Here is a 22,301-nt window from a genome sequence, read left to right as displayed (position 1 = left end):
GAAAGGCTGACATTGTCAGGCTCTGAGTGCAGCCTCAGCTGGCGCAGGAGGGCTGGGGGTCGGGTACGTCCCCCAGGAACCCGGCGAACCCATGGAGCAGGGGAGCTGCGGGTACCTCCATCACGGGCAGTGTTCCCCAAAGCTTTAAACCTGCACTGCTACTGGAGAAGTGGCTTAGCCCTGCCCTGGCATGGATCCCCAAGTGGTGTGGGGTGCTCCCCAAGGTCCAGGCAAACCCCCAAGATGCTCAGCCACTGCCTGGGGACTGCCTAGAGTCCAACACCATGCGCCAATGACCGGGCTGGCCGCAGGGGTGCTCCGGTCACCCCTCACAGATGTGGCTGTGGGCAGCACGAGGCGGCTCCTTGCCAAAACCCGGGAGCCTGTGGGAGCCAAAACCAGGGGCTTGACCCTCTCCACCCACTTCCCAGGCTCTGGGGAGATTTGGGGCCACGGGGCCATGGGGCTGCAGCTCCTGGCTGACACGCTCCTGGCACCTTGCTGCATCCTGCAGCCGACAGGGACTGGTCCGTGCCAGGCACGGTGCCATGCTCCCCAGCACAGTGCCGTGCTCCCCAGCCAGCTCACGCTGCTGACCCCCGCCAGGGCTTGAGCCATCTCCCGGGACAGAGCTGGGGAGCTGCTCGGGGCTGTGCTCCCTGCCTCGCTAGTTCCCACCATGGGAACAGCCACCTACTTCTAATTATAGCCCCCAATTGCCTGCGTTTGTTTGCTTTCCTGTGGTTAACGGGGACTTGGGGGCCAGGAGGAGCGGTGAGGCACGCACGGTGGTGGCACAGCGTGGTTGTGTCCCTTCTATGTGTCCCTGATTCCCGCCACACGCAGGGAAAGGCTGAGCCACTCCTGAACTGTGTTTTCCTAAAACCAAAATAAAAATAAGGGACCCGTTTCCTCACATCCCCTCTCCTTGGGTCCTGGTGCTGAATTGGCCTTGGTGGAGGTAGGGAACGGGGGAGGATTTAATGAGCCACAGTTGATAGACCCCATCTCTGCCACTGAGCTTCCGTGGGATCCTGGGCATGTCACCCAGTGTCCCCACCATGCCGTGCCATGCCAGAGGCAGCATGGGAGAGCCGAGGGTGCTGGGGGCTCCAGCAAGACAGTCCAAGGGCAGCATGCCGCTCCACCCTGCCCGGATGGGGGTCCCCCACCCCAAATGGCAGACGCGCTGGGCGGGCTGACCCTCGCACGAACCTCCCTCCTCGGTTGTTTTTCCACCAGAGCTGGGCTGGAGCCAGCCCCCGCCTGCTGCAGATGTTTGGCAGGAGTCCGGGGGCAGGAGGCCAGGCGCTTCCAGTCCCCTGGCCGCCATGCTGCCGCTGCCACCAGCCTCCCCAGCTGTCCCCGAGCCACAGGCCGGGGGCTGCAGAGACCTTGCACCAGGCTGCAGGGCCATGGTGAGCACAGGGAACGTGAAACCAGCAGTGGAGACCACGTACTGCTGCTGGCTAGGCTTGTCCCAGAGCCGAGCGAGGAGCTGCTTCACTGCAGAGTGACGGGGACAGTGCCAGCAGCATGCCGGGGATGGCAGCGAGGGGCTCGGGCAGTGGCAGGCAGGATCGTCCCAGCTGGCAGCAGCGCTGCTTTCCCTCTGGCAGCCTGGCATGGCATCAATCCTGGGGCAACCTCTGAACTTTTGTTCTAGGTGTGCAACAGGAGGCGAAAGCAAAACAAGTTCTGCCGGGCGAGAGGCCCCAGCTCCCCCAGCGCCAGGCTTCCCCCACGCTGCCGCCTCTGCAGCTCGCCCAGCTCTCGCCGCCGTACCCTAGCCTGTGTGCTCCCGCAGGCGCTGCCCTGGTTCGATGGCAGCCTCCCCGCTGGGCATGGTGCCCAGCACCCTTTAGAGTGGGGATCTCCCCTCCCCAAGTGCCCCCGCACTCCCCGGGGTATGGCTGCGGGTGCTGCCCCCTCCCCATTCCTCTCCCAGGCAAAGATTTGCCCCCTGCAGAAATGCCCCTGGCCCATTGCCCCCCACCCAAAGGGGACAGGGGCACACAGTGACTCGCTGCTGCTGAGCAGGGGAGGGGAGACGGGTGGCCACTGAGTGCTGCTGCTCTCCCCTCCAGCATGAGGAAACCCCCCCCCCCCCCCCCCCCCCGAGCGCTCCAACCCTGCAGGGATTTGCTCCTCCCTGAGGCTGGGGAAGGACGAGCCCACCAGCCGTGATGTTTGCGATGAGCTCCTGGAGACCCCACTGCAGCCTGGAGTGCAGAGGGCGGTTTGGGACCCTGTAAACTCCCCTTTGGGGCGACGGGGCTTGTGTTTGGGTCCTGTATCAGCAGTTCCTCCAGGCGATGCTTCCCCCGCAGTGCCCAAGATGTTCAGGGTCGGCTCCTGCTGCACAATTGCCGCTGGGGCTCCCCACAACCTTCCTGACAGGCCACAGGGTCCACGATGCTCCGGCCGGCCGGGATAAGGCAGCCGAGCCTGGTGCTTGCATCCCCGGCACGGCTCTCATCGCTGCCCAGAGGCGAGGCAAGAGCCAGCATCCTGCATCACCTCCTTCCCACCGGGGCTGCCAGCATCCGCCTCCCCCAGCAGCAGCCCCCCGGGCCGGCAGCCGGCTCCCGCCGGTGCTGGCAGGGAAGCACCCCGGCGGATGCTGAATCACCTCGGCTTCCGCATCGCGCCTGCCTGTCGCAGCGTCACCGCTGCAGGACCCGCTCCCCATCGGGCAGGAAAAGGCACTTCTCCTCGGCGAAACGCCACGCTAACACTGCCTCTGAGCTCCAGCACTGTTCAGGCACCGAAGCCAGGGCCGCAGGGGGATTTGCTCATCTTGCTCAGTCCTGGAGGAGGAATTTCCAACTCGACAGTGCACGTCAGTCTAAATCCATCCCCCCCCATTTTCATGCTTTAAAAATGTCCCAGCTTCTCCCTGCTCTCCCCCCACTGCCGTTTTGCTCCGTGCAGTTTGTTGTTGTCACGAGCAAACCTGTTTCCAAGGGTTTGCAATGCCTTTCCTAGAAATGTTTGCCACGGGCTTGAAACTTCCCAGAAAACTCCTGCCATGAAAGGAAACCACTCGCGCCCCCCGGCTCCTCATGACGAGGGGCACAGGGAAGTGGGAACAGCCACCGGGCATGGCTGCAGGGACGGGGGGGGCGGTTTGCATGCTTTTCCTCCAGTGTTTTGCTCCAAACCAGGCTTCCTTCTCAAACCACTCCAATATTTGTGGCTTCTTCCTATTCCTCTTATAGCAAAGCTGCTCAGCTCCAGTTCCTGGTGACACATACCGCTGGCTGTCCCCACACCCGATGGTGTCCCCAGGGAAGGGTGGAGCGCAGGGGGGGGAGGCAGAGCCAGGGCTGCTCCCACCCAGCACAGCTGTAATCTCCTCCAGCTGCTGCCGCCATGCGGTACCAGCGGGGGAGGGAGAGAGGGGGAACAACAGGAAAATAACACTGGTTATTTGCCTCAAATTCTGCAGCTCAAGAGGTGGGAGAGAGGTGACAGCTTGAAACACAAATTTGTTTCTGGGCCGGGCAAGGAATATGCGTCTGCTCCCTTCCCTGCACAACCGCAGCCCGCAGCTCTAGCGTAGGTGTTTCCACTCCCCGGGGGCTACGTCCCCGTGCTGGGCTCCCTCCCCAGGGAGGAGGCGTTTGCCCAAGGTCCTGCTTCCCTGGGACTCGCCTGCCCCACCGGCCCCAATGCCAAAAGCAAACCCGATGCCAGCTGTCGCGGATCAAGCCGCATGGGGATGGGACGCAGGGTGTCCAACACCGCAGGGCTGATTGCTCTTTCCAGCAGAGAAAATGGGATTCAAACAATTCCCACCAGCATCACTGTAGCATTTCCCCACATGCCAGCCTGATTCACTTCATTATTCATGACCTTTCTTGCCGTGAGTCACTGGGACGCCGTTTCAGCCCCAGGACTCCTGCCACACGCCAGAGCCCGACATGAGGCTGGCGAGGAGGCGGGGGGGGGGGGGAGCAGTGCCGGTTGCCCAAGCGGGAGAAAAGCAGCCATTGCCGCTGTCAGAAAGCCCCTGGGGATCCTTCCTTGCTGTCTGACGGTCGCTGCCGCTATCGCAGCCAGATTTGGGTTTTCAACCCCAGAGCGAGGTGCCGGGCTGGCAGCGTCCCTCCCGTGGAGCTGCAGCCACCGGGCTCACAAGGCTGGGCAAGAATGCCGGGGACCTTGAGCCAAGGTGGTACAGGAGGTCAGTGCGGGGAGGGTTTCTGGAGAAGCCGCAAAGTATCTCAGATCCTACACACGGGCACCCAGACGCCATCCGTAGTGTGGACAGAGCCGCACGACACGCTCATGTGTAGAATAAAGTCAATTTATTTCGTAGCAAGGGGCAATGTAAGAGCTTACATGGTCCCTTGCCACTGCCTGGGCACGAACCGCTCTGCTCTTCCCGCTTTGCCTGCCCAGGCGAGGGGCACACAGACCCCCACAACGGGGCCGGCGTGCCAGGTGAGCAGTGAGGGCCCTCGCCATTGGCAGGAGCACCAAGCGCAGCCGGTGTGCGGGCAGGCAGGCTGGCAGGAGCTGCCTGCGCTCCTCTGCCCCGCGAAACTCAGAGGAACTGGCTGTCCCATAGGGTTTTCCAATTTCAGCAGATATCTGATAGAGGAGAAGCCAGTGCAGCTGCACATCTGCTGTGCAGCCAGGACAGGCTCTGTCACCGATGCTTTTAGCCAAGTCTCCGAATGCACAACCAGAAGCCACATCCAGCCTGCTTTGACCCTTCTTTCCCAACCACCCCGACAGCTGGGACTCCAAAGAAGAAATAACTTTGCTGGGCATTTCCACTCCTTGCCGCTTGCCTGGGAGGAGACGGGGTCGCCAGCGAAGGCGAGACCAGCCTGCCTGCCTCACGGGAGCGAGTCGTTTCTAGCTGGACACGTCCGCAAAGTCAGACATCTTCCTGCTGGTACCCAGGCCACCATCTCCCCGACGGTCCCCGTGAACTCAGTGGGTAAATAGGAGGCAGTGGGTTCACCCGGCAAGAGCCACGTACAGGGACAGGCGTCCGGGTGCTGACCCACCCAGGCTCCTGCCCGTCTCTCCCCACCTCTCAGGGTGCCCCATCAGGCTCTGCGGGGTCCCCGGCACAGGGTCCCACGGCTGTGGCCCCCTGCCCGGCAAGCTGGCCGTCCCTTGTCGCCTCTGCCTCACACAATGCCATTGCGCGTGGGGTGAGTCCGTACCCGGTAGATGATGACGGCAGTGGCTGGGCAGAGCACCAGGGCCGTCATGACGAGGATGGTGGCCAGGATGATCAAGACGATGACCCAGATGTCCAGGATGTGCTTGGGGAGGTCGGCGGGACCTGCGGGGTCAGGGAGGTCCATCCTGCAAGGGAGAGGCAGAGGGGTGATGGGGCAGCCCCCTCCAACCCTCCCATAGCCAGAACCCCCCCCATCTCTCTGAGCACCCCGCTGCTCTATCCAGGGAGACCGCTGCGGCCACGTCCAGCCTTGGCCTCGGGCTCCTTCGAGAGCAAAGGGCTTCGGTAAAGGCTCCTTCGAGAAGCCCCAGGATTTATAGCGTGCTTTGATGCAGCTGGATAAAAGCCCAGGGAAAAACTTCCCTGTTAATTGCTACCGTTGTTGAAGGAGCTGATAAAGCAAAGCTACAACCAGGCATCCCGCTGGTCACTCACGAGTGGTCATCGGGTCTGGAAACGGTGGGATGAGGGCAGCTGAAGCCCCCCTCGCTTCGGGGGAGCCCCGCACCTCCCGCCCCCCCGGTGCCTCCTGCTGAGTCACGGAGTTAATGGTTTAATTAGCAGCAGGGCTCGGGGCCGGGGAGCGACCACCCCTCCGCGGGTCCCGCAGCTGCCCTCCGCCGGGCCGGTGGTCCAGCGGCCGGTCAGCCGAGTGTCACGACCGAGAGCCCCGGGCTGAGCCCCCCCGTCCCGCCCGCAGCCGCCCCAGGCTCCGGCAGCCCGGGGCGAGGGGGGGGGACGGCCCCCCGCCGCGGGGGAGAGGAGGCGGCGGCGGCAACCTACCTGCCCGCCCTGCCTGCCTGCCCTGCCAGCCTGCCTGCCTGCCCGCCCTGCCTGCCTCCCTACCTGCGGCGCTGCCCGACTCCGACTCCGGCTCCGGCGAGAAGCGGCGGCAGCGGCAAGATCCCCGCCGGGGGAGGGAGCCTCCGCCTGGCCCCGCCCGGCCCGCGGGGGGCGGCAGAGGAGGGGGGACGGGAGGGAGGGGAGGACGAGGGAGAGAGGGGAGGGGAGGGGAGGGGAGGGGAGGGCAGGCAGGACCTTTTTTCTGCACCAGGATAAAGCAAGAGCGCAATCCAGCTCTCCCCCCCCCCCCCCCCCCCCCAGGACGGCGTCCCACCGGGGGAGACCATCTGGAGCCAAACCCGAAGGTCTCAGGTGCCAGGGAGGCGCCGTGGGGACATTTCACAGCATAGCAGCTTAATAAAGGGCTGTTCCCCTGCCCCGTTCCCCTCCTGCCTCGCCAACAGCAGGGCTCACATGCACCCACTTGCCCCCGGGGCAAGAGGGAAAAGCAAAACCACAGAGACCCTCCATAAAACCCCAGCAGCGAGGCGCCAGCCAGCACTCCCCCGGGGTTCGGGGCAGAGAGCACCTCCAGGGAGGCAGCAGACCTCGGCCCACCGGCCAGGAATGGCGTTTCCACTGCCCAGTGGAATATTCCACTCCATTGGCCATGCTGAAGGGCAAAGCCAGCAGCAGCTATTCCCAGCCGGCCCCGGGAGACAAGGTGGGATGCTCTCCTTTTCCTGCTGGGACACAAGCCACAGTGGGACCCACACACTGCACCCTTCACCCCCACCTTTCCCGGGGAAACCTGCCGGATTCCCAGTGGCGGAAACCACTACCGTCTGCTCTCAGACACCCCTGGCCTCCAGGCACCTCCCGGGCACGCAGCTCCCCGCTCTCCCAGGAGCGGTGCATGGGCAGCCTCCTCCCTGCCTTCCCAACAGCGCGTCCCCCTCCAGCTGCTGCTGTCGGATAAAAAGCACGTGGGTTTTTTTATCACGAGCGGCGGCCGATCCTCGCGGGCAGGGGTTTCGTCTGGAGCCACACAGGCAGAGGCCAGGGGCTGACACCAGGCGCTGCACGGGGAGAGGCGTATCAGGGAACGACGCTGCAGGCCAGGCCGCGAGGGCCGCTTGGGCGGCGTGCCTGGGAGCAAACCAGAGGCGGTTCGCTGATGCAAACTCTGCCCTCCGGACATAGAATCATAGAATCATTGAGGTTGGAAAAGACCTCTAAGATCATCGAGTCCAACCGTCGACCCAACACCACCATGTCCACTAAACCATGTCCCTAAGCGCCTCATCTACACGTCTTTTAAATACCTCCAGGGATGGGGACTCAACCACTTCCCTGGGCAGCCTGTTCCAATGTTTCACCACTCTTTCAGTAAAGAAATTTTTCCTCACGTCCAATCTAAACCTCCCCTGGCACAACTTGAGGCCATTTCCTCTCGTCCTATCGCTTGTTACTTGGGAGAAGAGACCGACCCCCACCTTGCTACAACCTCCTGTCAGGTAGTTGTAGAGAGCGATGAGGTCTCCCCTCAGCCTCCTTTTCTGCAGGCTGAACAACCCCAGTTCCCTCAGCCGCTCCTCATCAGACTTGTTCTCCAGACCCCTCACCAGCCTCGTTGCCCTTCTCTGGACACGCTCCAGCACCTCAACGTCCTTCTTGTAGTGAGGGGCTCAAAACTGAACACAGTATTCGAGGTGCGGCCTCACCAGTGCCGAGTACAGGGGCACGATCACTTCCCTGCTCCTGCTGGCCACACTATTGCTGATACAGGCCAGGATGCCATTGGCCTTCTTGGCCGCCTGGGCACACTGCCGGCTCATGTTCAGCCGGCTGTCGACCAACACCCCCAGGTCCTTTTCCACCAGGCAGCTTTCCAGCCACTCTTCCCCAAGCCTGTAGCGCTGCATGGGGTTGTTGTGGCCGAAGTGCAGGACCCGGCACTTGGCCTTGTTGAACCTCATACAATTGGTCTGGGCCCACCGATCCAGCCTGTCCAGGTCCCTCTGCAGAGCCTTCCTACCCTCGAGCAGATCAACGCTCCCGCCCAACTTGGTGTCGTCTGCAAACTCACTGAGGGTGCACTCGATCCCCTCATGCGGCGCAGCATCCAGAGACCTCGTGCTTTTCCGCAGATCCCACGACAGGGGGATGTTTGTTTTTGTCGGGATCCCCTCCCGGCGACCGTGAGACTTAACAGTGAAACCCCCTTTGGGGTACGAAGGAGTCTGGCACCTTCTGGGTTCAGAGGGGAACGTGGGCAGCGAAGCAAGCGTGAACGAAGGCTCCGGGGAAGGAGATAAGGAAGAGCACAGGAGAACGCGTTACGGCACCTCCGGGACATGCGAAGCGGCCGGGCCGCCCTCAGCCCCCCGGTGGCTCCCCCCGCCCAGCCCAGAGGAACGGCGGAGCAGACGGGTGCCCCGTGACCGAGCGTACGGCCTCGCACGGGGACACGGGGCTGAGCCGGGGCCCCGCCGCGGGCTGAGCCGGGGCACGGCTGCTCTTCCTCCCCGCCGCGGGCCAACGCGCGGTCCTGCCGCGGCCCGGGGGGGGGGGGGGCCCGCAGAGCGGGCGAGGCACGGGCACCGGCACCGCTCGAGCGCCGACACGCTCCGGGCGGCGCCGAGAGCCCAGCCGCACGCACCGGCCGCAGCCCTCCCCTGCGCTGCCCGGGGCCCGCAGGCGACAGCCGGCCGCCGCACGACGGCGGGGGGGGACGGGACGGGACGGGGGAGGGACGCGCCGCCGCCGCCGGCCCATCCCGCAGGGCTCACGTGGGCGGGGCGGCGCGGTGACGTCTGGCGGTGACGTAGGGCGGCGGCGGCGCGGCGGCGCGGCGGCGGCCGCCCCCCTCCCAAGATGGCGTCGCTGCTGCAGTCGGAGCGGGTGCTGTACCTGGTGCGCGGCGAGAAGGAGATGCGGGCGCCGCTGTCGCAGCTGTACTTCTGCCGGTACTGCAGCGAGCTCCGCTCCCTGGAGTGCGTCTCGCACGAGGTAACGGCGGCCCGGCCGCGCCGCGCCCGCAGCCCGGGTGGGACGGAGCGGGACGTTGCCCTCTCAGCGCGCACCGATTGGGCGGCCGTCGTGCCGCTCACTCGCCGCCTGCTATGCCATTGGTTGGTGGCGCGGCTAAGGGGTGGGCACAGCGGTGCCTTCATGGAGCGGGGTGATTGGCAGCGGATGAAGGAAGGGGCGGCGCCTTGCGCTGGACTGGCTCTGCGCGCCTGTCCGTTGGCGGAGTTCGGGCTGTGATTGGCTGAGGCGCGCGTAGCAGGGGTGGGGGCTGCCGCGAGAGGCGGCTTCCCCTCGTAGGGGACGCGCCCCCCCCCCCCCCCCCCCCCCCCCCCCCCCCCCATAGGGCCCGGCCGGCTGGGAGCGGCCCCTCCACGGGGCCCGGCCGGGGCAGCAGGGACCCCCCCCACCCCTCCATGGGGCCCGGGGGGGGGACACACGACAAGGACCCCCTCCCACGCACGCATCCCCCACAGGGCCCGGCCGGGGAGGGGCAGGGACACCCACCGCCCCACACCCTTCCGTGGGGCCCGGCCTGGGGCGAAGGCCGAGCAGGGAGCCGGGAGCTCCCGCACCGTTCCCGGGCGTGGGCTGGTGCCGTCTCACAGGGGGAGCGCTGCTCTCGGACGGCCCCCGGGGCTCGCCGAGGTTTGCTGGATGTGGCGGCGTTGGCAGCTGCCGAAGTAACAAACCCCACGCCCTCCGCGTGCTGAGGGCCCAGAGCATCGTGCTCGTTTTGAGAATGAAGTCGGGGTTGAGAGTATTTGGTGTGAATTTATTTCCACCTGGACGAGCTTTTTCCCCACGTTATACAGTGGGATTTCTGCTGTGGAGGGTTTGTTCTTTGTCCAGGAATGGCTGGAGCCTTAAGCTGTCGGTTGTCATCAGGCTGGGGCCGTAGTCTGCTGGTGCGTGGGGGCCTGCCAGGAGCACAGCTTTTGTGCAGAGCGGAACACAGGCGAGCCTTGGCCCTGGGGCTGCTCATGTGACTTCTCAGGTCGTCATAAAAAAAATTGGTAAAATTGACTTTGCGGAAGTCTGGGTGAATTAAGAAACTACGGTAGATTTGAAAAGCCTTAAAAGAATGACTGTGCAGCCCAAATCTCAGAAGAGGTATCTCTCCGCAAATGTCAGAGCCTCTGAAGAGTAGAAAATAGATTTGTCGCCAGGCTGCATCTGTCATGAATTCTCCATAGCGTGACGAGCGCAGTCATTGTGCATTTCCATGTTTAACGATAGGTTTGTTTTCCCCTTCAGGAAGGGGACCCCCTTCTTGCTGCTGTTGTTTTAATTAGCAAAATTAGTTCGTGACAGCAGGCAGATACAAAACGTTTTCTGAAATGCATGGATTTCAGACCAGTGTAAGTACAAGGGCAGAATAAGTGTGGATATAAATGGAAAAGGGCATACTAAAACCCGCTGTTAAAGCTGAAAAATTAAATTCTGGTAACTGCAAAATGCCCAGTTGTCCTTTTCCCATTTACTAGGCGGAGTAGTTTAATCTATCCTGACCTAAGAAACCTTCTGACTTACATTATTAAAGATCAAAATTTGGCTGAGATGGGCTAAGACTTCAGATACCGAAAAATGTCTCGAGTCTTCACTGACTTCACCTGCCCGCTGCCAGACCCCGAGCCTTGTTAAATCGCGCGGCAGAGTTTCAGGCTGCTGCCAGCATGCTGTCTAGACAAACGTGTGCCAGGAAGTGTGATGTGACCGTCTTGTTCATCAGGTGGACTCTCACTACTGCCCCAGCTGCCTGGAAAACATGCCTTCAGCCGAAGCCAAGCTGAAAAAGAATAGGTAAGGTCGTTTTGGCTTTTTTCATCAAGACTCACTGTTTTAAACGGCTCCTTCCTTAATCAACACCTGATCACGTGTATCTGAAACTCTCTTCAAAAATTACATCGCTTCTTGTTACCTTTTAGTCTGTTTTGGGGAATAAGTGTCTTTCCATGATGTATCATGTGCTCTTCATGTTCTAGTTTTTTAGTTTTAGTTTAGTTTTTCTCTCATAGCACAAAGGGGGTTTTAGTATCTCCCAGTGTTTCTCACTGTCGCCATTCTTATGTTGACTCTGAACCCCTCCTGTTTCCGTTGATGGCTCTGTTGCCCTTCTTCCCTAATGTTTTTGCATAAGGTGAAAAGGTCTGTTGGTTTAAGCTTGGTTTGCTTGTTGAGAGCATTTTCCTCGGCCTGGGATCCTTGTCAGAGCAACTGTCTTACAGGCCTTCCTCTTTACAGGTGTGCTAACTGCTTTGACTGCCCCTGCTGCATGCACACCCTTTCCACCCGGGCCACGAGCATTCCTGCTCCGCTCCCTGACGACCCGGCCAAGACTACCATGAAGAAAGCGTATTACTTGGCCTGTGGATTTTGCCGCTGGACTTCCCGGGATGTTGGCATGGCAGACAAGTCTGTCGGTAAGTGGCAGTCAAAGACAGAAAACTGAGTAACAGCAGGAGCCCAGTATGTGTTTTGAAGGTGACCGATAATCAAATTAGTTTCTGGCCGTACAATATACGTAATATCTGTCTAGGTTTTTAGTCATAGTTGGAAATTCACAGGAAAATGGTTTGTTGCTGAAGTCTCATCTGAAGAGCTGAGCTGAGTTAGTGCAACATGTGACCCGCTTTCATGCTCGTGTTACCTGACTAGCGAGAAAGCTGTCAAATGAGGGGCTTTTTTAGTTGGTGTGCTCTCCCCACAGTTGAGATCTTATTTGTGTGCCTTCAGAGACTTTGAAGCCGCTCAGTCTGACAGCATAAACATCTAATTTATTTTCTGTCACTTTTGTTCACTTAGGCTTATTCCAGAGTTGCTAGTTAGTGTTTGTACTTGGTTTTTCTCTTCACGACAGCACTGGAACAAAGCTTTCATCTATTTTTTGGTGCATAAGACATGCAGAAAATACTCTCGGGCTCCAGAAATGGGGCTGAGTAGACCAAGCAGATCCTCTTTGACTTCCAGTGTTGATGTGACTGAAGACTGGGAGCTGAAGATGCAGGGACATGGGCAGCCAGTAATAAGAGAATGTTCTTGTAAACTCATGTACCTGCTGCTAAAGTGACTCCTAGGTGCTGTCCTGAGTATCTCTCAAAGAGCAGTTGTGTAAAAACACAGTATAAAAGCTGGTGAAGCACCTTCAGCCCAAACCTCCCTCTGAAAAGCTTTCAGAGGTGTATATTTGTGCAGGCGTGAACTCGAAGAATTGCAATGGTAAGTGTAGCGAAAATAGGGAATGTCATATTTCACGAGTAAGACCGAGATAGTTGGGTGTTAGATGTGATTTCTGTGTGGAGTCTGGAAATCTTCTCCTGAGGACTTTGTTTTTTCTCTTTCTCGTGCAGCTAGTGGTGGCTGGCAGGAGCCGGAGAATCCTCACACTCAGAGGGTGAGTGAGGGGGAAGGCCATGCTTAGGCTGAGACGCATCAGCTAGAAAGAGCTGTTAGAGACACCAGGCCCTCTCAATCACTTTTTATGCATCTACATGATCCCTCAGATACCAGTTCCAGTTCCTAACCTCCACCTTGACTGAATTCGGTGGAAGGAAGGCCTCTTAGAGGCTCTCCTGTGGAAATCGCAGTATAAAAAGAAGAAACTCAGTTGAAAACATCATATCTAATAGTGCTGTTAAAATGACACCAAAGAATATGCTGCGTATGTATGTGAAAAAAGCTGTTTTCTGATCAAGAGTGTGTCTAGGATCTGGAAAACAGAGCTGCACCTTTACTACCCTTCCCTGTCACCAGTTAGGGCTCTACACTAAATGTGATCAGCCTCGGAGGCGGGGGAAAGATGCTGTTTGCTCCACTAATCCAAATTGCTCGGTTTTGGCCACAGGACATTACTCTGTCCAGTCATGGAAAATGCGTGAACAAAGTCTCAGTTGCCTAACTGCAAAGTGAGAATTGGACACTGCTCTCCGATGAACGACATTCCCAAAGGAGGGTCAGTTTGTCACCCGCAGTGGGGGTTAAGACATGTTAAGACACACAGGCTTCTTTAATGTGTATCCTTCAAAATACAGCTAGTACAAGGAACGGAGTGAAACAAGTAGCAGGAACCCCAGCTTGTTCACAAGCAAATAGCAGCTGATCTGGCGTTTGTTCCCCTTTCACGGGTATCTGTTCCTTTTCATCCCTCCAGATTAACAAACTGGTTGAGTACTACCAGCAGTTGGCTCAGAAAGAGAAGATCGAGCGGGACCGGAAGAAGCTGGTGCGGCGCCGAAACTACATGCCTCTGGCCTTTTCGGTGAGCTGGGAGTACACTGCTCTCAGAGCAGGAAAAGTGATACGCAACCACCTCAGCTTGGAAAATTAGATAGTTGGTAGCGAGATAGGGCTACTCAGCTTTTTTTTTATTGAGAACAACGTGAAGAAAATGTGCTAGGGCACGTGGGTTTCTTTGGGGACAAGTAGTTTTACACCCATTATTGTGTATTACATTGCCTCTCTCTCTAACAGTCCTCTCTGATAATGCCAGAAGGGTTTATACTTGCCACGCAAAGGAATATGTTATCCAGCAGTGAAATGCAGTGCAACCGCAGTCACGATACCGGTGGTAGCTCTTTCTCAGGACAGTTGCATGCCACAGCTCAGTAACAGTTAGATCAGGATAGTCTGGCACTTTTCTGCATGAAGTCTCAACTGAAATTAACCTTAAGACTTGGTTGTGGCTTGAATGACTTGTTTATCGTAACTGGCAGGTAAATGCTTACTTTGTTTAGCTGGGTGACTCTGCGTAAGCTTGCTACTTCTCAATTAACTGTGCTTGCTCTGTGCCCTTGCTTGTGTCTTATGGCTGCATTTTTTGTCTCCGTTGCTACCTGCTGCTATTTTGGGGGCTCTCCACAGCAACACACTATACACGTAGTGGTAAGTCTTTTCACGGTTTCTGCTGGTGTTAAAGCTCTCATGGTACCAACTGAAGGGCAGTAACAGATCCTACTCTTCACCTTGCCTCAGGGCCTCCGACTTGGATGTGCCTAGAACAAACGCACCTGAAGGCTAACTAGTTAGAGGGTAACATTTGTTACAAAAAAAAGTTTGTTTGTTAGCTTACAAACAGGGCAGTGTCTTTGGGTAAGTAATGCACGCTCGGAAAGCAGTCCTTCACAAAGCTTGGCTGAGACGCAGCTCTCTGTCTGCCTGAGGCAAATGGCACTGGCATTAATCTTCTGATCCTTGAAAAATCACCAGGGTAGGCCGATGCTCAGGTTTCTCGTTTGGTGAGAATTCAGGTTTTCAGTCCTGCCCAGAAGGAAGATTTCTGCCTCCAAGCACCCTGTGTTCAGTTCAGCGGTAGAAAGCTGAGGAGTAGCTCAGCTGTTCCTTCCAACTGGTGGTGCCTGGCAAGAGAGACCTGTAGGTAGCAAGGCTTGTTGTAGGTTGAACCTTCCAGCTGCTTCTAGCAGCGCTACAGAGCACTTCAGATGGATGCATACCCATGTTGACCCAGTTTTTTGGCAGTTGAGCTCTCATTCTCCACTACTTGACATGCAGTTGCTCTGAAGAGAAGATCAAGGGGAAAATGTGTCAGTAGCGCAGGCTGGTGATTTAAGGAAAGAGCAAAAGCTTTATAAGCAGTAGCTGCACCTGTCTCTCCCTGTCTGCAGTCTAGTGGTAATTGTTTTCTCCTTACCAACAGTTTGAGCAGAAAAAAAAAATCTTGGGAAGCATTGAATACCTTTCCCTTTTTGCTTTTCTTTGCTTGTCTCCCTATGCTTGTCATGCAGCTCAAAGGATGAGTTTGCAGTAGGTCTTTTTGTCCTGGCAGGAAGCAGACCTGAAGCTGACGGTTCCTTTTTTCCTTGCAGGACAAATATGGCTTGGGAACCCGGCTTCAACGCCAGAGGCCCGGAGCACCGATCAGTGCCCTCGCTGGACTCTCGTGAGTCTCAGGGTTGGGGTTAACCTTTGTGGGAAGGATAGGAGGTGTAGGCAACCTCCTACAGAACAGTAAAGCAACTTCAGAAAGATGATGAACGTATTAGCAGATAGCAGTGAAAGGAGCTTTCTTCTTCAGAGCGTTAGAGAGATGTCAAATCCTCGGGCATCTCTGTGCAGCAGCTCCAGATGTTTTGCTTTCTCCTAATAGAAAGAAGTGACTGCTCACGTCCTTGTGCAGTTACTATTGTCTTGCAATTCCAGCTCTCGCTGCCTTCTGTCTTATAATGCAGTTACTGCTGCTGCTGTCTGTCGGAGCACGTGTGCCGTATTTTATGACCAAGTTGTCCCTCGCTTTGCTTCAGGCTGAAAGAAGGAGAGGACCAGAAGGAGATCAAAATTGAGCCAGCTGATGCAGTGGAAGAAGTGGAACCTCTTCCTGAGGATTACTACACAAGACCAATCAATCTGACAGAAGGTAGCACCCTAATATTCTGTCACTTTTTGCCCTTACATTTTATAACATGGGCAGTGCCTGGAAACCCGTCCGTAGGGTTCCTAATGGCCCGAGGTTTTAGTAATTTTTATGCTGGGATTGAAATGGCGGGAAATTTGTGACTTTTTAAATGGTAACTTTGAATGGAGCCTCAGCTTCATGTTGTACGTGGAAAGCTCAGAGCCAAACACTTCAAGCCTCTTAACGGTTGTTTCATTTTCTTGCTGACCTTAATTTCTCTGCATGTGAAGTGTCAACTTTCGGATGGAGAAAAGAGCTGACGTCCTTTTTCAAATAATAGCAGGAAATAAGGAAGTAGCTGAGCTGCTGGGGAGTTGGAACCTTAACTGACCTGTTAAGTAACAATTGCGCATTACTTTGACATCAGCTTGGAGCAGCTTGTGTACACTTGCCAGTTATTTAGCTGGCTCACGATTTAATCAGCAAATACTGTAAATTGGTCGACGAAACTTGGGAGCGAATGGGATAAACCAGCAGATACAGGAAGCGATGTGGACTTCATGCTGAGGCGGCTCTGCGTAGGACAGATGTTCTCGGTAGTCCTGCAGGCCTACGGAGGCCGCCAATAATAATTAATTCATGAAAGGTTTATGGAAAGGGGTAGATCATCTTGATCTCCTTTTCTCATGAGACTGTCAGCATTGTGAGAGTATGATGCTGGTAAAGAAGATGACTTTCGTGGTTCCCCGCAGTGCGGGAAAGGCTGCCAGGTGGCTCACTGCCTGTTAGACACTGGGAACAGTGAGGAGCCTGTTTTTTGGGAGAAACCCATGGGAAGTTTGGCTGCTGGAGTTCCTTGCCTTGGGAACTATGTAGTCACTAATTCTATGTGTGAGTCTGAGTTATGCAAACTCCTTGCTGAGAAGCTGTGTATTGTACTCCTGCAGCACCCAGCTGTGAGGATAACAAAGCTATGGAAACTGATTTGCCCGTGGTGGGGGAAAGAACTTATTTTCTAGATGATTACAAAATTCTGTTTCCACCCCAGCTGAGCTTTGAATAGAGATCGCGGTCCCTTGTTTCTCCTGGGCTGGACTGATGCTGCTCTAGTGTTACCGTGTCCAGTCAGGGCAGCCCTTTCTACAGCTCTTACCTTCCATTCATTCATTGCTAGAAACAGTGATACTTGCCAGTGGCTTCTGAATTATTGGGTGCAGGTGAAATTAAGTTTCTTGGAGACTGTAGCACATCCGCACGCAGTGCGCGGCATGCTTGCTCTTAGGCCAGCTCATGTGTACAATCTAGCTCGAGATTCGGTGCCTGAGTGAGACATTAATTTGGTCTTGCTTTCTGTTGTGCACCCAGTGACGACTCTGCGTCAGCGTCTGCTGCAGCCTGACTTCCAGCCGATCTGTGCTTCCCAGCTCTACCCACGTCATAAGCACCTCCTGATCAAACGTTCGCTGCGCTGTCGGGTAGGTAATTAAATACAAAAAGGCGCTTTTTCTAGGCTCACAGAACTTGCATTGTGGGAAATGGGCTGTGTATTTCTTCTTAAAAGAAGCTGCTCAAATGCTTCTGGTTGTTGAAAGTTCTCAACCAAATTACTGGTAACAGCACTAGGAGACGAGGGAGGCTGTTGCATCTCTGACGTGATGAAGATTGTGAAAGGGAGACAACGTTGTCAAAGATGCATAAAGATACAAAGGTGGGTTTGCGTAAGGGCCTGTGTGCTCTGCCTAGCCAAGGAATCATAGAAGGCTGCCAGTACAGTCGGAATTAAAAAAATTCTGCTATTGCTAAAGACAAAAATCACGTCAGCAAACATTAGTGAGAGGCAGTGCAGCATACTGAAGATGCCCTTAGAGTGAAGGCAGAAAGAGGACACTTCTGAGAAAAAGAAATCTTCTTCTCTGAGAGAAGAAAAGCAGAGAGCTGGGAAGTGAAGATTGGCAAGAATTAAATCCAAGTTCTGCTGTTGGCTTACTACATGGTCTTTAAAAGGCTGCTTGCTTTCTCAGTGAAACGGGGATATTTATCTAGTTCCCAGAGTAACAGAGCAATATTCTTGTAAATATTTAAGATGCAGAATGCTTTGCAAATGCAGAATATTTTCTCAGAAATAAGTAATGTCAGGCTGAGCCTGTATGAGTAGCTTATGAGGAGATCGGTCTCGAGTTCCAGCTGTTTAGTTTTTTAATGGATTCTGAAGCGTAAGTCAAAGGGCTTGTGGGTATTTGTGCCTTCTTCCTGCTGCAGTCAGGGAGTGTCCAAGTGTTTTTAAGCCTGGTTCCAAATCTCGTGTTTCTGAGATCGCACTGATAGTGCTGGATACGCCATTTTTGGAATATCAATAACTTGACACAGCTATGGCTACACGCATCCCAGGGTAGTTTTTATGTGTGCTGTGCTAGAGGCCGGTAATGTCATGGCTAGTGGCACTGTGCTTGCAGCTCTGATTCTTTGGTGTGTGACTGGACACTGTCTTTCGGTGCTGACTAAAATATCTTTGTGTCTAGAAATGTGAACATAACCTGAGCAAACCAGAATTCAATCCAACATCTATCAAATTCAAGATCCAGCTGGTTGCTGTGTAAGTAAGATACGGGGATTGGGGAGAACAATGCCTATCAATACTTAGTTAATGCCTTCTATTTTCGTTTCTTTTGTACTCTTGATTTGACCTATTGTATGGTTGTGTCATCTCTTAGATTGGTGTAATCACCTTTTTAAATATATTTAGCTTATCTGTAATAGGTTTGCTTCCCGATCTACTAAAAAGTTTGCTGAAGATTTTAGCAGTTTGAAAAAGGCACTGCATGCTGTGCCAGCCCCACACGGTAGCAGGAGTTCATAGGATTAGGCTTATATAGCAGAAGGGCGCTTCATTTTTCTTTTTAATGTAAGCTAAGCTCTAATAGCATTGAATGAGTTAGATGGATGTCTGTGAATACAACCCTCTGCTTCAAGAGGTAGGTTATAAACAGCAAGACAGTCCATCATGGTCATTTGCTTTGTTCTTGTTGTAGTAACTATATCCCTGAAGTGAGAATCATGTCTATTCCCAACCTGCGCTACATGAAGGTCAGTAGTTTTTTCCAGAAACGTCTTAGGGTGAGACACAGCCGGGAGGTGTGGATGTGGGATCTTTTTGGAAGATGACGTGATGCAATGATTGTTCCCTGAGGGCTTCGCTCGCTCCGTTTGGAGAGGGTGCAGGGTTTAAGGGAGTGGTCAGAATAATGCTGCATGTACTTGTCACTCTGCAGGAGTAGATTAACCGTGCAGTGTGACGTCTGGCATCACAAGCACACGCCGATATCTGAAGAATAAAAGGTGTGGAGTTGAGATCTTGGCTAGATTCCAAGGCCATGTATTTCCTACATTAAGAAAGAGTGCTGCATGGCATTGACACCTTTCTTATGGGCTGGGGGTGTTTGTTAGCCATCTCTCGGTGGGATGGATATGTGATGCAATTTTTGAAGGTGCTGATCGGTCACAGAAGATGGAGGTGCTAACAGTAACGGTGAATTTTAAAGTAACTGCTTCTTGAACTGTGATTCCTGAATATCCCCAGGAGAGCCAAGTCCTTCTGACTCTGACCAATCCAGTGGAGAACATCACACATGTCACGCTGCTGGAGTGCGAGGAGGGAGACCCTGACAACATCAACAGCACTGCCAAGGTATTGTACCCTCCTGCTGTGCGAGCCCAAGCCTCTTCCAAGGCTTTCCACTCCCATTTATCCTTCCACAGGTCACACTTTTCATACGTCTTTCAGTCTCTGCTGACTGTGTTGCATTTTCCTCCTTGGAGCTTAAATGACTGTCACTAACGTAAACACCAGATCATAAAGTATTTTGAAATTGTGTCTGTTCATTGAGATCCAGAACCCAAGGGAGAAATACATGATTTCACTGGTAGCGTGGTAACTGGGTGGTACCGGAGCGGAGGAAGGCCGAGGATGAATCACTTTTCTGTTACACCGTAGTAAAGCAGCCCTCGGAAGGGGAGGGCTCTCTCCTGCTCGCAGTGTAGGTGCTGATCAGTCCTGAAAGGCTTCTTCTCTTCGTGTTCTGTTTCAGGTGGCAGTTCCTCCCAAGGAGCTTATTCTGGCTGGAAAAGATGCTGCTGCGGAATATGATGAGCTGGCAGAGCCTCAAGACTTCCAGGATGACCCTGAGTGAGTGTTGTCTGTCCTGTAGGGATCCTGTCCCTTAAAGACTTGGCACTTCAACCAAGTAACTCGCTCTCCTCTCTGTCTTCAGCACGTTTTGGGTTTTTTTTCAGGTTTTCTTGGGGGGGGGGGGGGGTGGCTTTTGGGGGGGAGTCCGAGATCAGCAATGCAAATCTTTCTGCTTGTGGTTTGGACCGTTCAGGAGGCGTTTGTTCCCTTTGAGGCAAGGTGTGCTGCTACAGCAGTGGAGTTATAGGTGGCGGTACTAATTCTCTCCGGGAATGCTCTCTGTAATCCTTTCCTTTGCAAGCAGGGGGTTCACGGTAGCGGTGAGAACTACACGGTAGGGTGTGCGACAGAGTTGCCTCCAGCCTTCAGAATGGAATACGTTCTGCAGCCTCTTGCAGGGCAACTTGAGCTGTATGCTGCGGCCTTTCCCTGTTGCACGGCTGGGTATGCACCTCCCATGGCCAGAGCAGGCACGTTCTGTTTGACGGATGTGCCAGCAGCTGTCAGCATAAAGCAGGGTACCCACGTTCTGATCGTGAGGGGCTGTGGGCCCCCTGCAAAAAGAGCAGCGGGGAGAAAGCTACAAACCAGGGCGGCTGTTCTAGCAGGGCACATTCAGCCCACGGGCCGTAAACGGAGCATCTCTCTTGCGTGGTGTCAGAATAAATCTCTCAGAACAATTGTTTGAGAACTTGGCTGACCCAGCGCTCTTTTGTTTTCTGCCTTGCAGCGTTATTGCCTTCAGAAAAGCCAATAAGGTAGGAGTTTTCATCAAGGTCACCCCACAGAAAGAAGAGGGCGAAGTGACCGTGAGTTTCAAGATGAAGCATGAGTTTAAAAACCTCGCTGCTCCAATCCGGCCCAGCGAGGAAGGCGATCATACCTCTGAGGTCATCTGGCTCACCCATCACGTGGAGCTCAGCCTCGGTCCAGTGCTCCCATAAACGCTCCCAACGCTTGCGCCCCGACGGCTGGCCGCAGGACGGACCGTCACAGTGAAGAAAGCACCTGGTGAAACGTTCTGCGAGAGCTCCTGTGTGATGTGTGGGTGTGTGCCACGGGCCCCAGCCGGGCCGCGAGGAGGTGGCTGAGGGTGCCGTGGTTTGGGATGGTTTGTTCTCTCTCCTCTTGTCGTAGTGCCCACTAACTACCGCTCTGCTTCCCCACGCCGCCACAGGCTAGTTCAACTTGCAGCATGTGTTTCAGCACAGAAAGATCTCGCTTCCTCCAGGTTTGCACTACACCTGGCTGAATTTGGTTTTATCAACCGAAAGGAACCCATATTGTTTTTTCTTCATGTCAGCCCGCAAACTTGATGTTACTCAACGGTGAACAAATCCTTTTTCACACAGAGCTATGCCCTTCCTGAACAAACGTTTTAGGAGGTGGCCATGTCTGCTGCGTTATTGGCAAGTTACTGGCAGCAGCACGGTGCTTTCTTTTCTTGGTTTTCTGCTTCCTCGTAGGATACCTCAGCCGTGGGGGACTGGGACATACAGCCTTACCACTCTGGCATGTGTAGCTTGCTTAGCCAAGGTGGTAGATCTGTTTTCACAAAGGAAATGATCGGTTTTCAAACTCAAAATGTAGTGTACTGTAGTGTTTGTGGATTTGACGGGCAGCCGAGCCCGCTGTCAGCCCGCTGCGTTGCAGGTGGATGTGGTAGCGTGATGCGCTGCGAGCTGGGAATTCAGGTTCTGGTACAGGTCTTGACTGAGGCAGGGGTGCTCCAGAGAGGCTGCCTGGCCGTCTTCGGATCAATTAACGTGTGTTGATAGGGGTAGCGAGCAGAGTATGAAACGGGGAGAGCTAAGATTAGGTCTGGTGTACATAGAACTACAGAGGCTGTTTGAGTCCATACTCTGTCTTTTTCCAGTGTGGGTGGGTGGGTGGGAGGGCGGTATAAAGGTGGAAAGGCAGTTATACGTTAACTAGCATACACTGTACCATAAGGTAGTTTACCCGGGGTGTAATTTGGCTGTAGTCCAAGCTAAAGCCAGTAATTAAGAGCAGCGTATCCAGGACACTGAGTTACCGGTAACTGCAGTAGCCTCGTGCAGGTGGGCGAGATCGCTCTTGAGTTCCGTTGCGTTCCCCGTTCAGACACGGACCTTCGTTCCACAGACGTTCCTGATGGGCTTCGCTGCGCTGGGAAGGGCTTGAATACCAGCCAGCTATGGCCGCGTCGCTGGAGACGCTTGTGCCATGGTTCTGCCGGCCTGGAGCTGCAGATCCTCTGCGCGGGAGGGTGGGATGAGGCTGCCTGCCCTCCGAGGGAGGTGGTGGTGCAGCACCCGAAAACGCCTCCCTCGGCACGAGGAGCCTGTCTTGGTGTGCCCGGGGGGACGCGCGTCTTACGGCCTCGGTCCTGCCGCGGGTCTCAAAGCGGCGAGGCATCACGTTTACAGCTCCGCGTAGGTTACACGCAGGTGTACGGCATGAGTTTAAGACTTGTAGTTGGTAGTCGTCTCTAGCGCTAGGGCCTGCTGCAGCTTTACCTGTCCAGATAACAAAGCACTTAACCTTTGGCCGTGACTTCTCTTCAGTAGCCGAAATAGCTGCTACGCTTGCAACACTAACGTGGAAAAGAGCCTTCCAGGGACGAGCTGGCGGCTGACCGAGGCCTCGAGCTGCTGCCCGGGGTCCCGCTGGGGCTGGTGGCCGCCATCCCCCCCCCTCCCCGGCACCGGGCTGGCGTTCGCACGACCTGCTCGCCAACGCTCGGTTTCTCACTGAAAACGGAAAGG

The 22,301-nt window shown here is 55.4% G+C and overlaps 2 protein-coding genes across 6 annotated transcripts; one reads left to right on the top strand and one right to left on the bottom strand.

Annotated features, from left to right (window-relative positions):
• Nucleotides 1-4,296: 4,296 nt before the first annotated feature.
• SMIM3 (small integral membrane protein 3) lies at nucleotides 4,297-8,965 on the bottom strand. Of its 3 annotated transcripts, none has more exons than XM_076349687.1 (3): nucleotides 8,903-8,965; nucleotides 5,187-5,331; nucleotides 4,297-4,599 (listed from the first exon to the last, which is right to left on the bottom strand). In XM_076349687.1, exons 2-3 carry the CDS (start codon nucleotides 5,328-5,330, stop codon nucleotides 4,309-4,311), a joined length of 435 nt encoding a protein of 144 aa, XP_076205802.1. In that variant the 5' UTR covers nucleotide 5,331; nucleotides 8,903-8,965; the 3' UTR covers nucleotides 4,297-4,308. The 3 variants fall into 3 exon arrangements, with proteins under 3 accessions (XP_076205802.1, XP_076205801.1, XP_076205803.1); XM_076349686.1 differs by lacking the exon at nucleotides 8,903-8,965 and adding an exon at nucleotides 6,053-6,139; XM_076349688.1 differs by lacking the exon at nucleotides 8,903-8,965 and adding an exon at nucleotides 6,053-6,142 and having other exon boundaries at nucleotides 4,297-5,331.
• On the top strand, nucleotides 8,839-20,583 carry DCTN4 (dynactin subunit 4). 3 transcript variants are annotated; one of them, XM_076349682.1, is made up of 14 exons: nucleotides 8,839-9,001; nucleotides 10,752-10,822; nucleotides 11,264-11,442; nucleotides 12,370-12,413; nucleotides 13,170-13,277; nucleotides 13,880-13,900; nucleotides 14,842-14,915; nucleotides 15,277-15,389; nucleotides 16,734-16,843; nucleotides 17,888-17,961; nucleotides 18,398-18,452; nucleotides 18,946-19,053; nucleotides 19,454-19,551; nucleotides 20,285-20,583. In XM_076349682.1, the coding sequence occupies exons 1-14, from the start codon at nucleotides 8,867-8,869 to the stop codon at nucleotides 20,496-20,498; spliced, it is 1,404 nt and encodes a 467-aa protein (XP_076205797.1). In that variant the 5' UTR covers nucleotides 8,839-8,866; the 3' UTR covers nucleotides 20,499-20,583. The 3 variants fall into 3 exon arrangements, with proteins under 3 accessions (XP_076205797.1, XP_076205798.1, XP_076205799.1); XM_076349684.1 differs by lacking the exon at nucleotides 8,839-9,001 and adding an exon at nucleotides 9,400-9,927; XM_076349683.1 differs by lacking the exon at nucleotides 13,880-13,900.
• Nucleotides 20,584-22,301: the final 1,718 nt, after the last annotated feature.

This window comes from Aptenodytes patagonicus, chromosome 12, assembly GCF_965638725.1.
Source record: "Aptenodytes patagonicus chromosome 12, bAptPat1.pri.cur, whole genome shotgun sequence".
Taxonomy (NCBI): domain Eukaryota; kingdom Metazoa; phylum Chordata; class Aves; order Sphenisciformes; family Spheniscidae; genus Aptenodytes; species Aptenodytes patagonicus.
Note: the sequence above shows the minus strand (reverse complement) of the source record. Positions and strands in the feature narration are given on the sequence as shown.

Excerpts from the sequence above, each read along its gene's own strand:
- SMIM3 (XM_076349687.1), bottom strand. The coding sequence starts at position 5,330 with ATGGACCTCCCTGACCCCGCAGGTCCCGCCGACCTCCCCAAGCACATC. Across the intron at positions 4,600-5,186 it reads CTGCCGTCATCATCTACCGG|ATATCTGCTGAAATTGGAAA; the intron begins GTACGGACTCAC and ends CTCCTCTATCAG.
- DCTN4 (XM_076349682.1), top strand. The coding sequence starts at position 8,867 with ATGGCGTCGCTGCTGCAGTCGGAGCGGGTGCTGTACCTGGTGCGCGGC. Across the intron at positions 11,443-12,369 it reads CATGGCAGACAAGTCTGTCG|CTAGTGGTGGCTGGCAGGAG; the intron begins GTAAGTGGCAGT and ends TTTCTCGTGCAG. Across the intron at positions 13,278-13,879 it reads ACATGCCTCTGGCCTTTTCG|CAACACACTATACACGTAGT; the intron begins GTGAGCTGGGAG and ends GGCTCTCCACAG.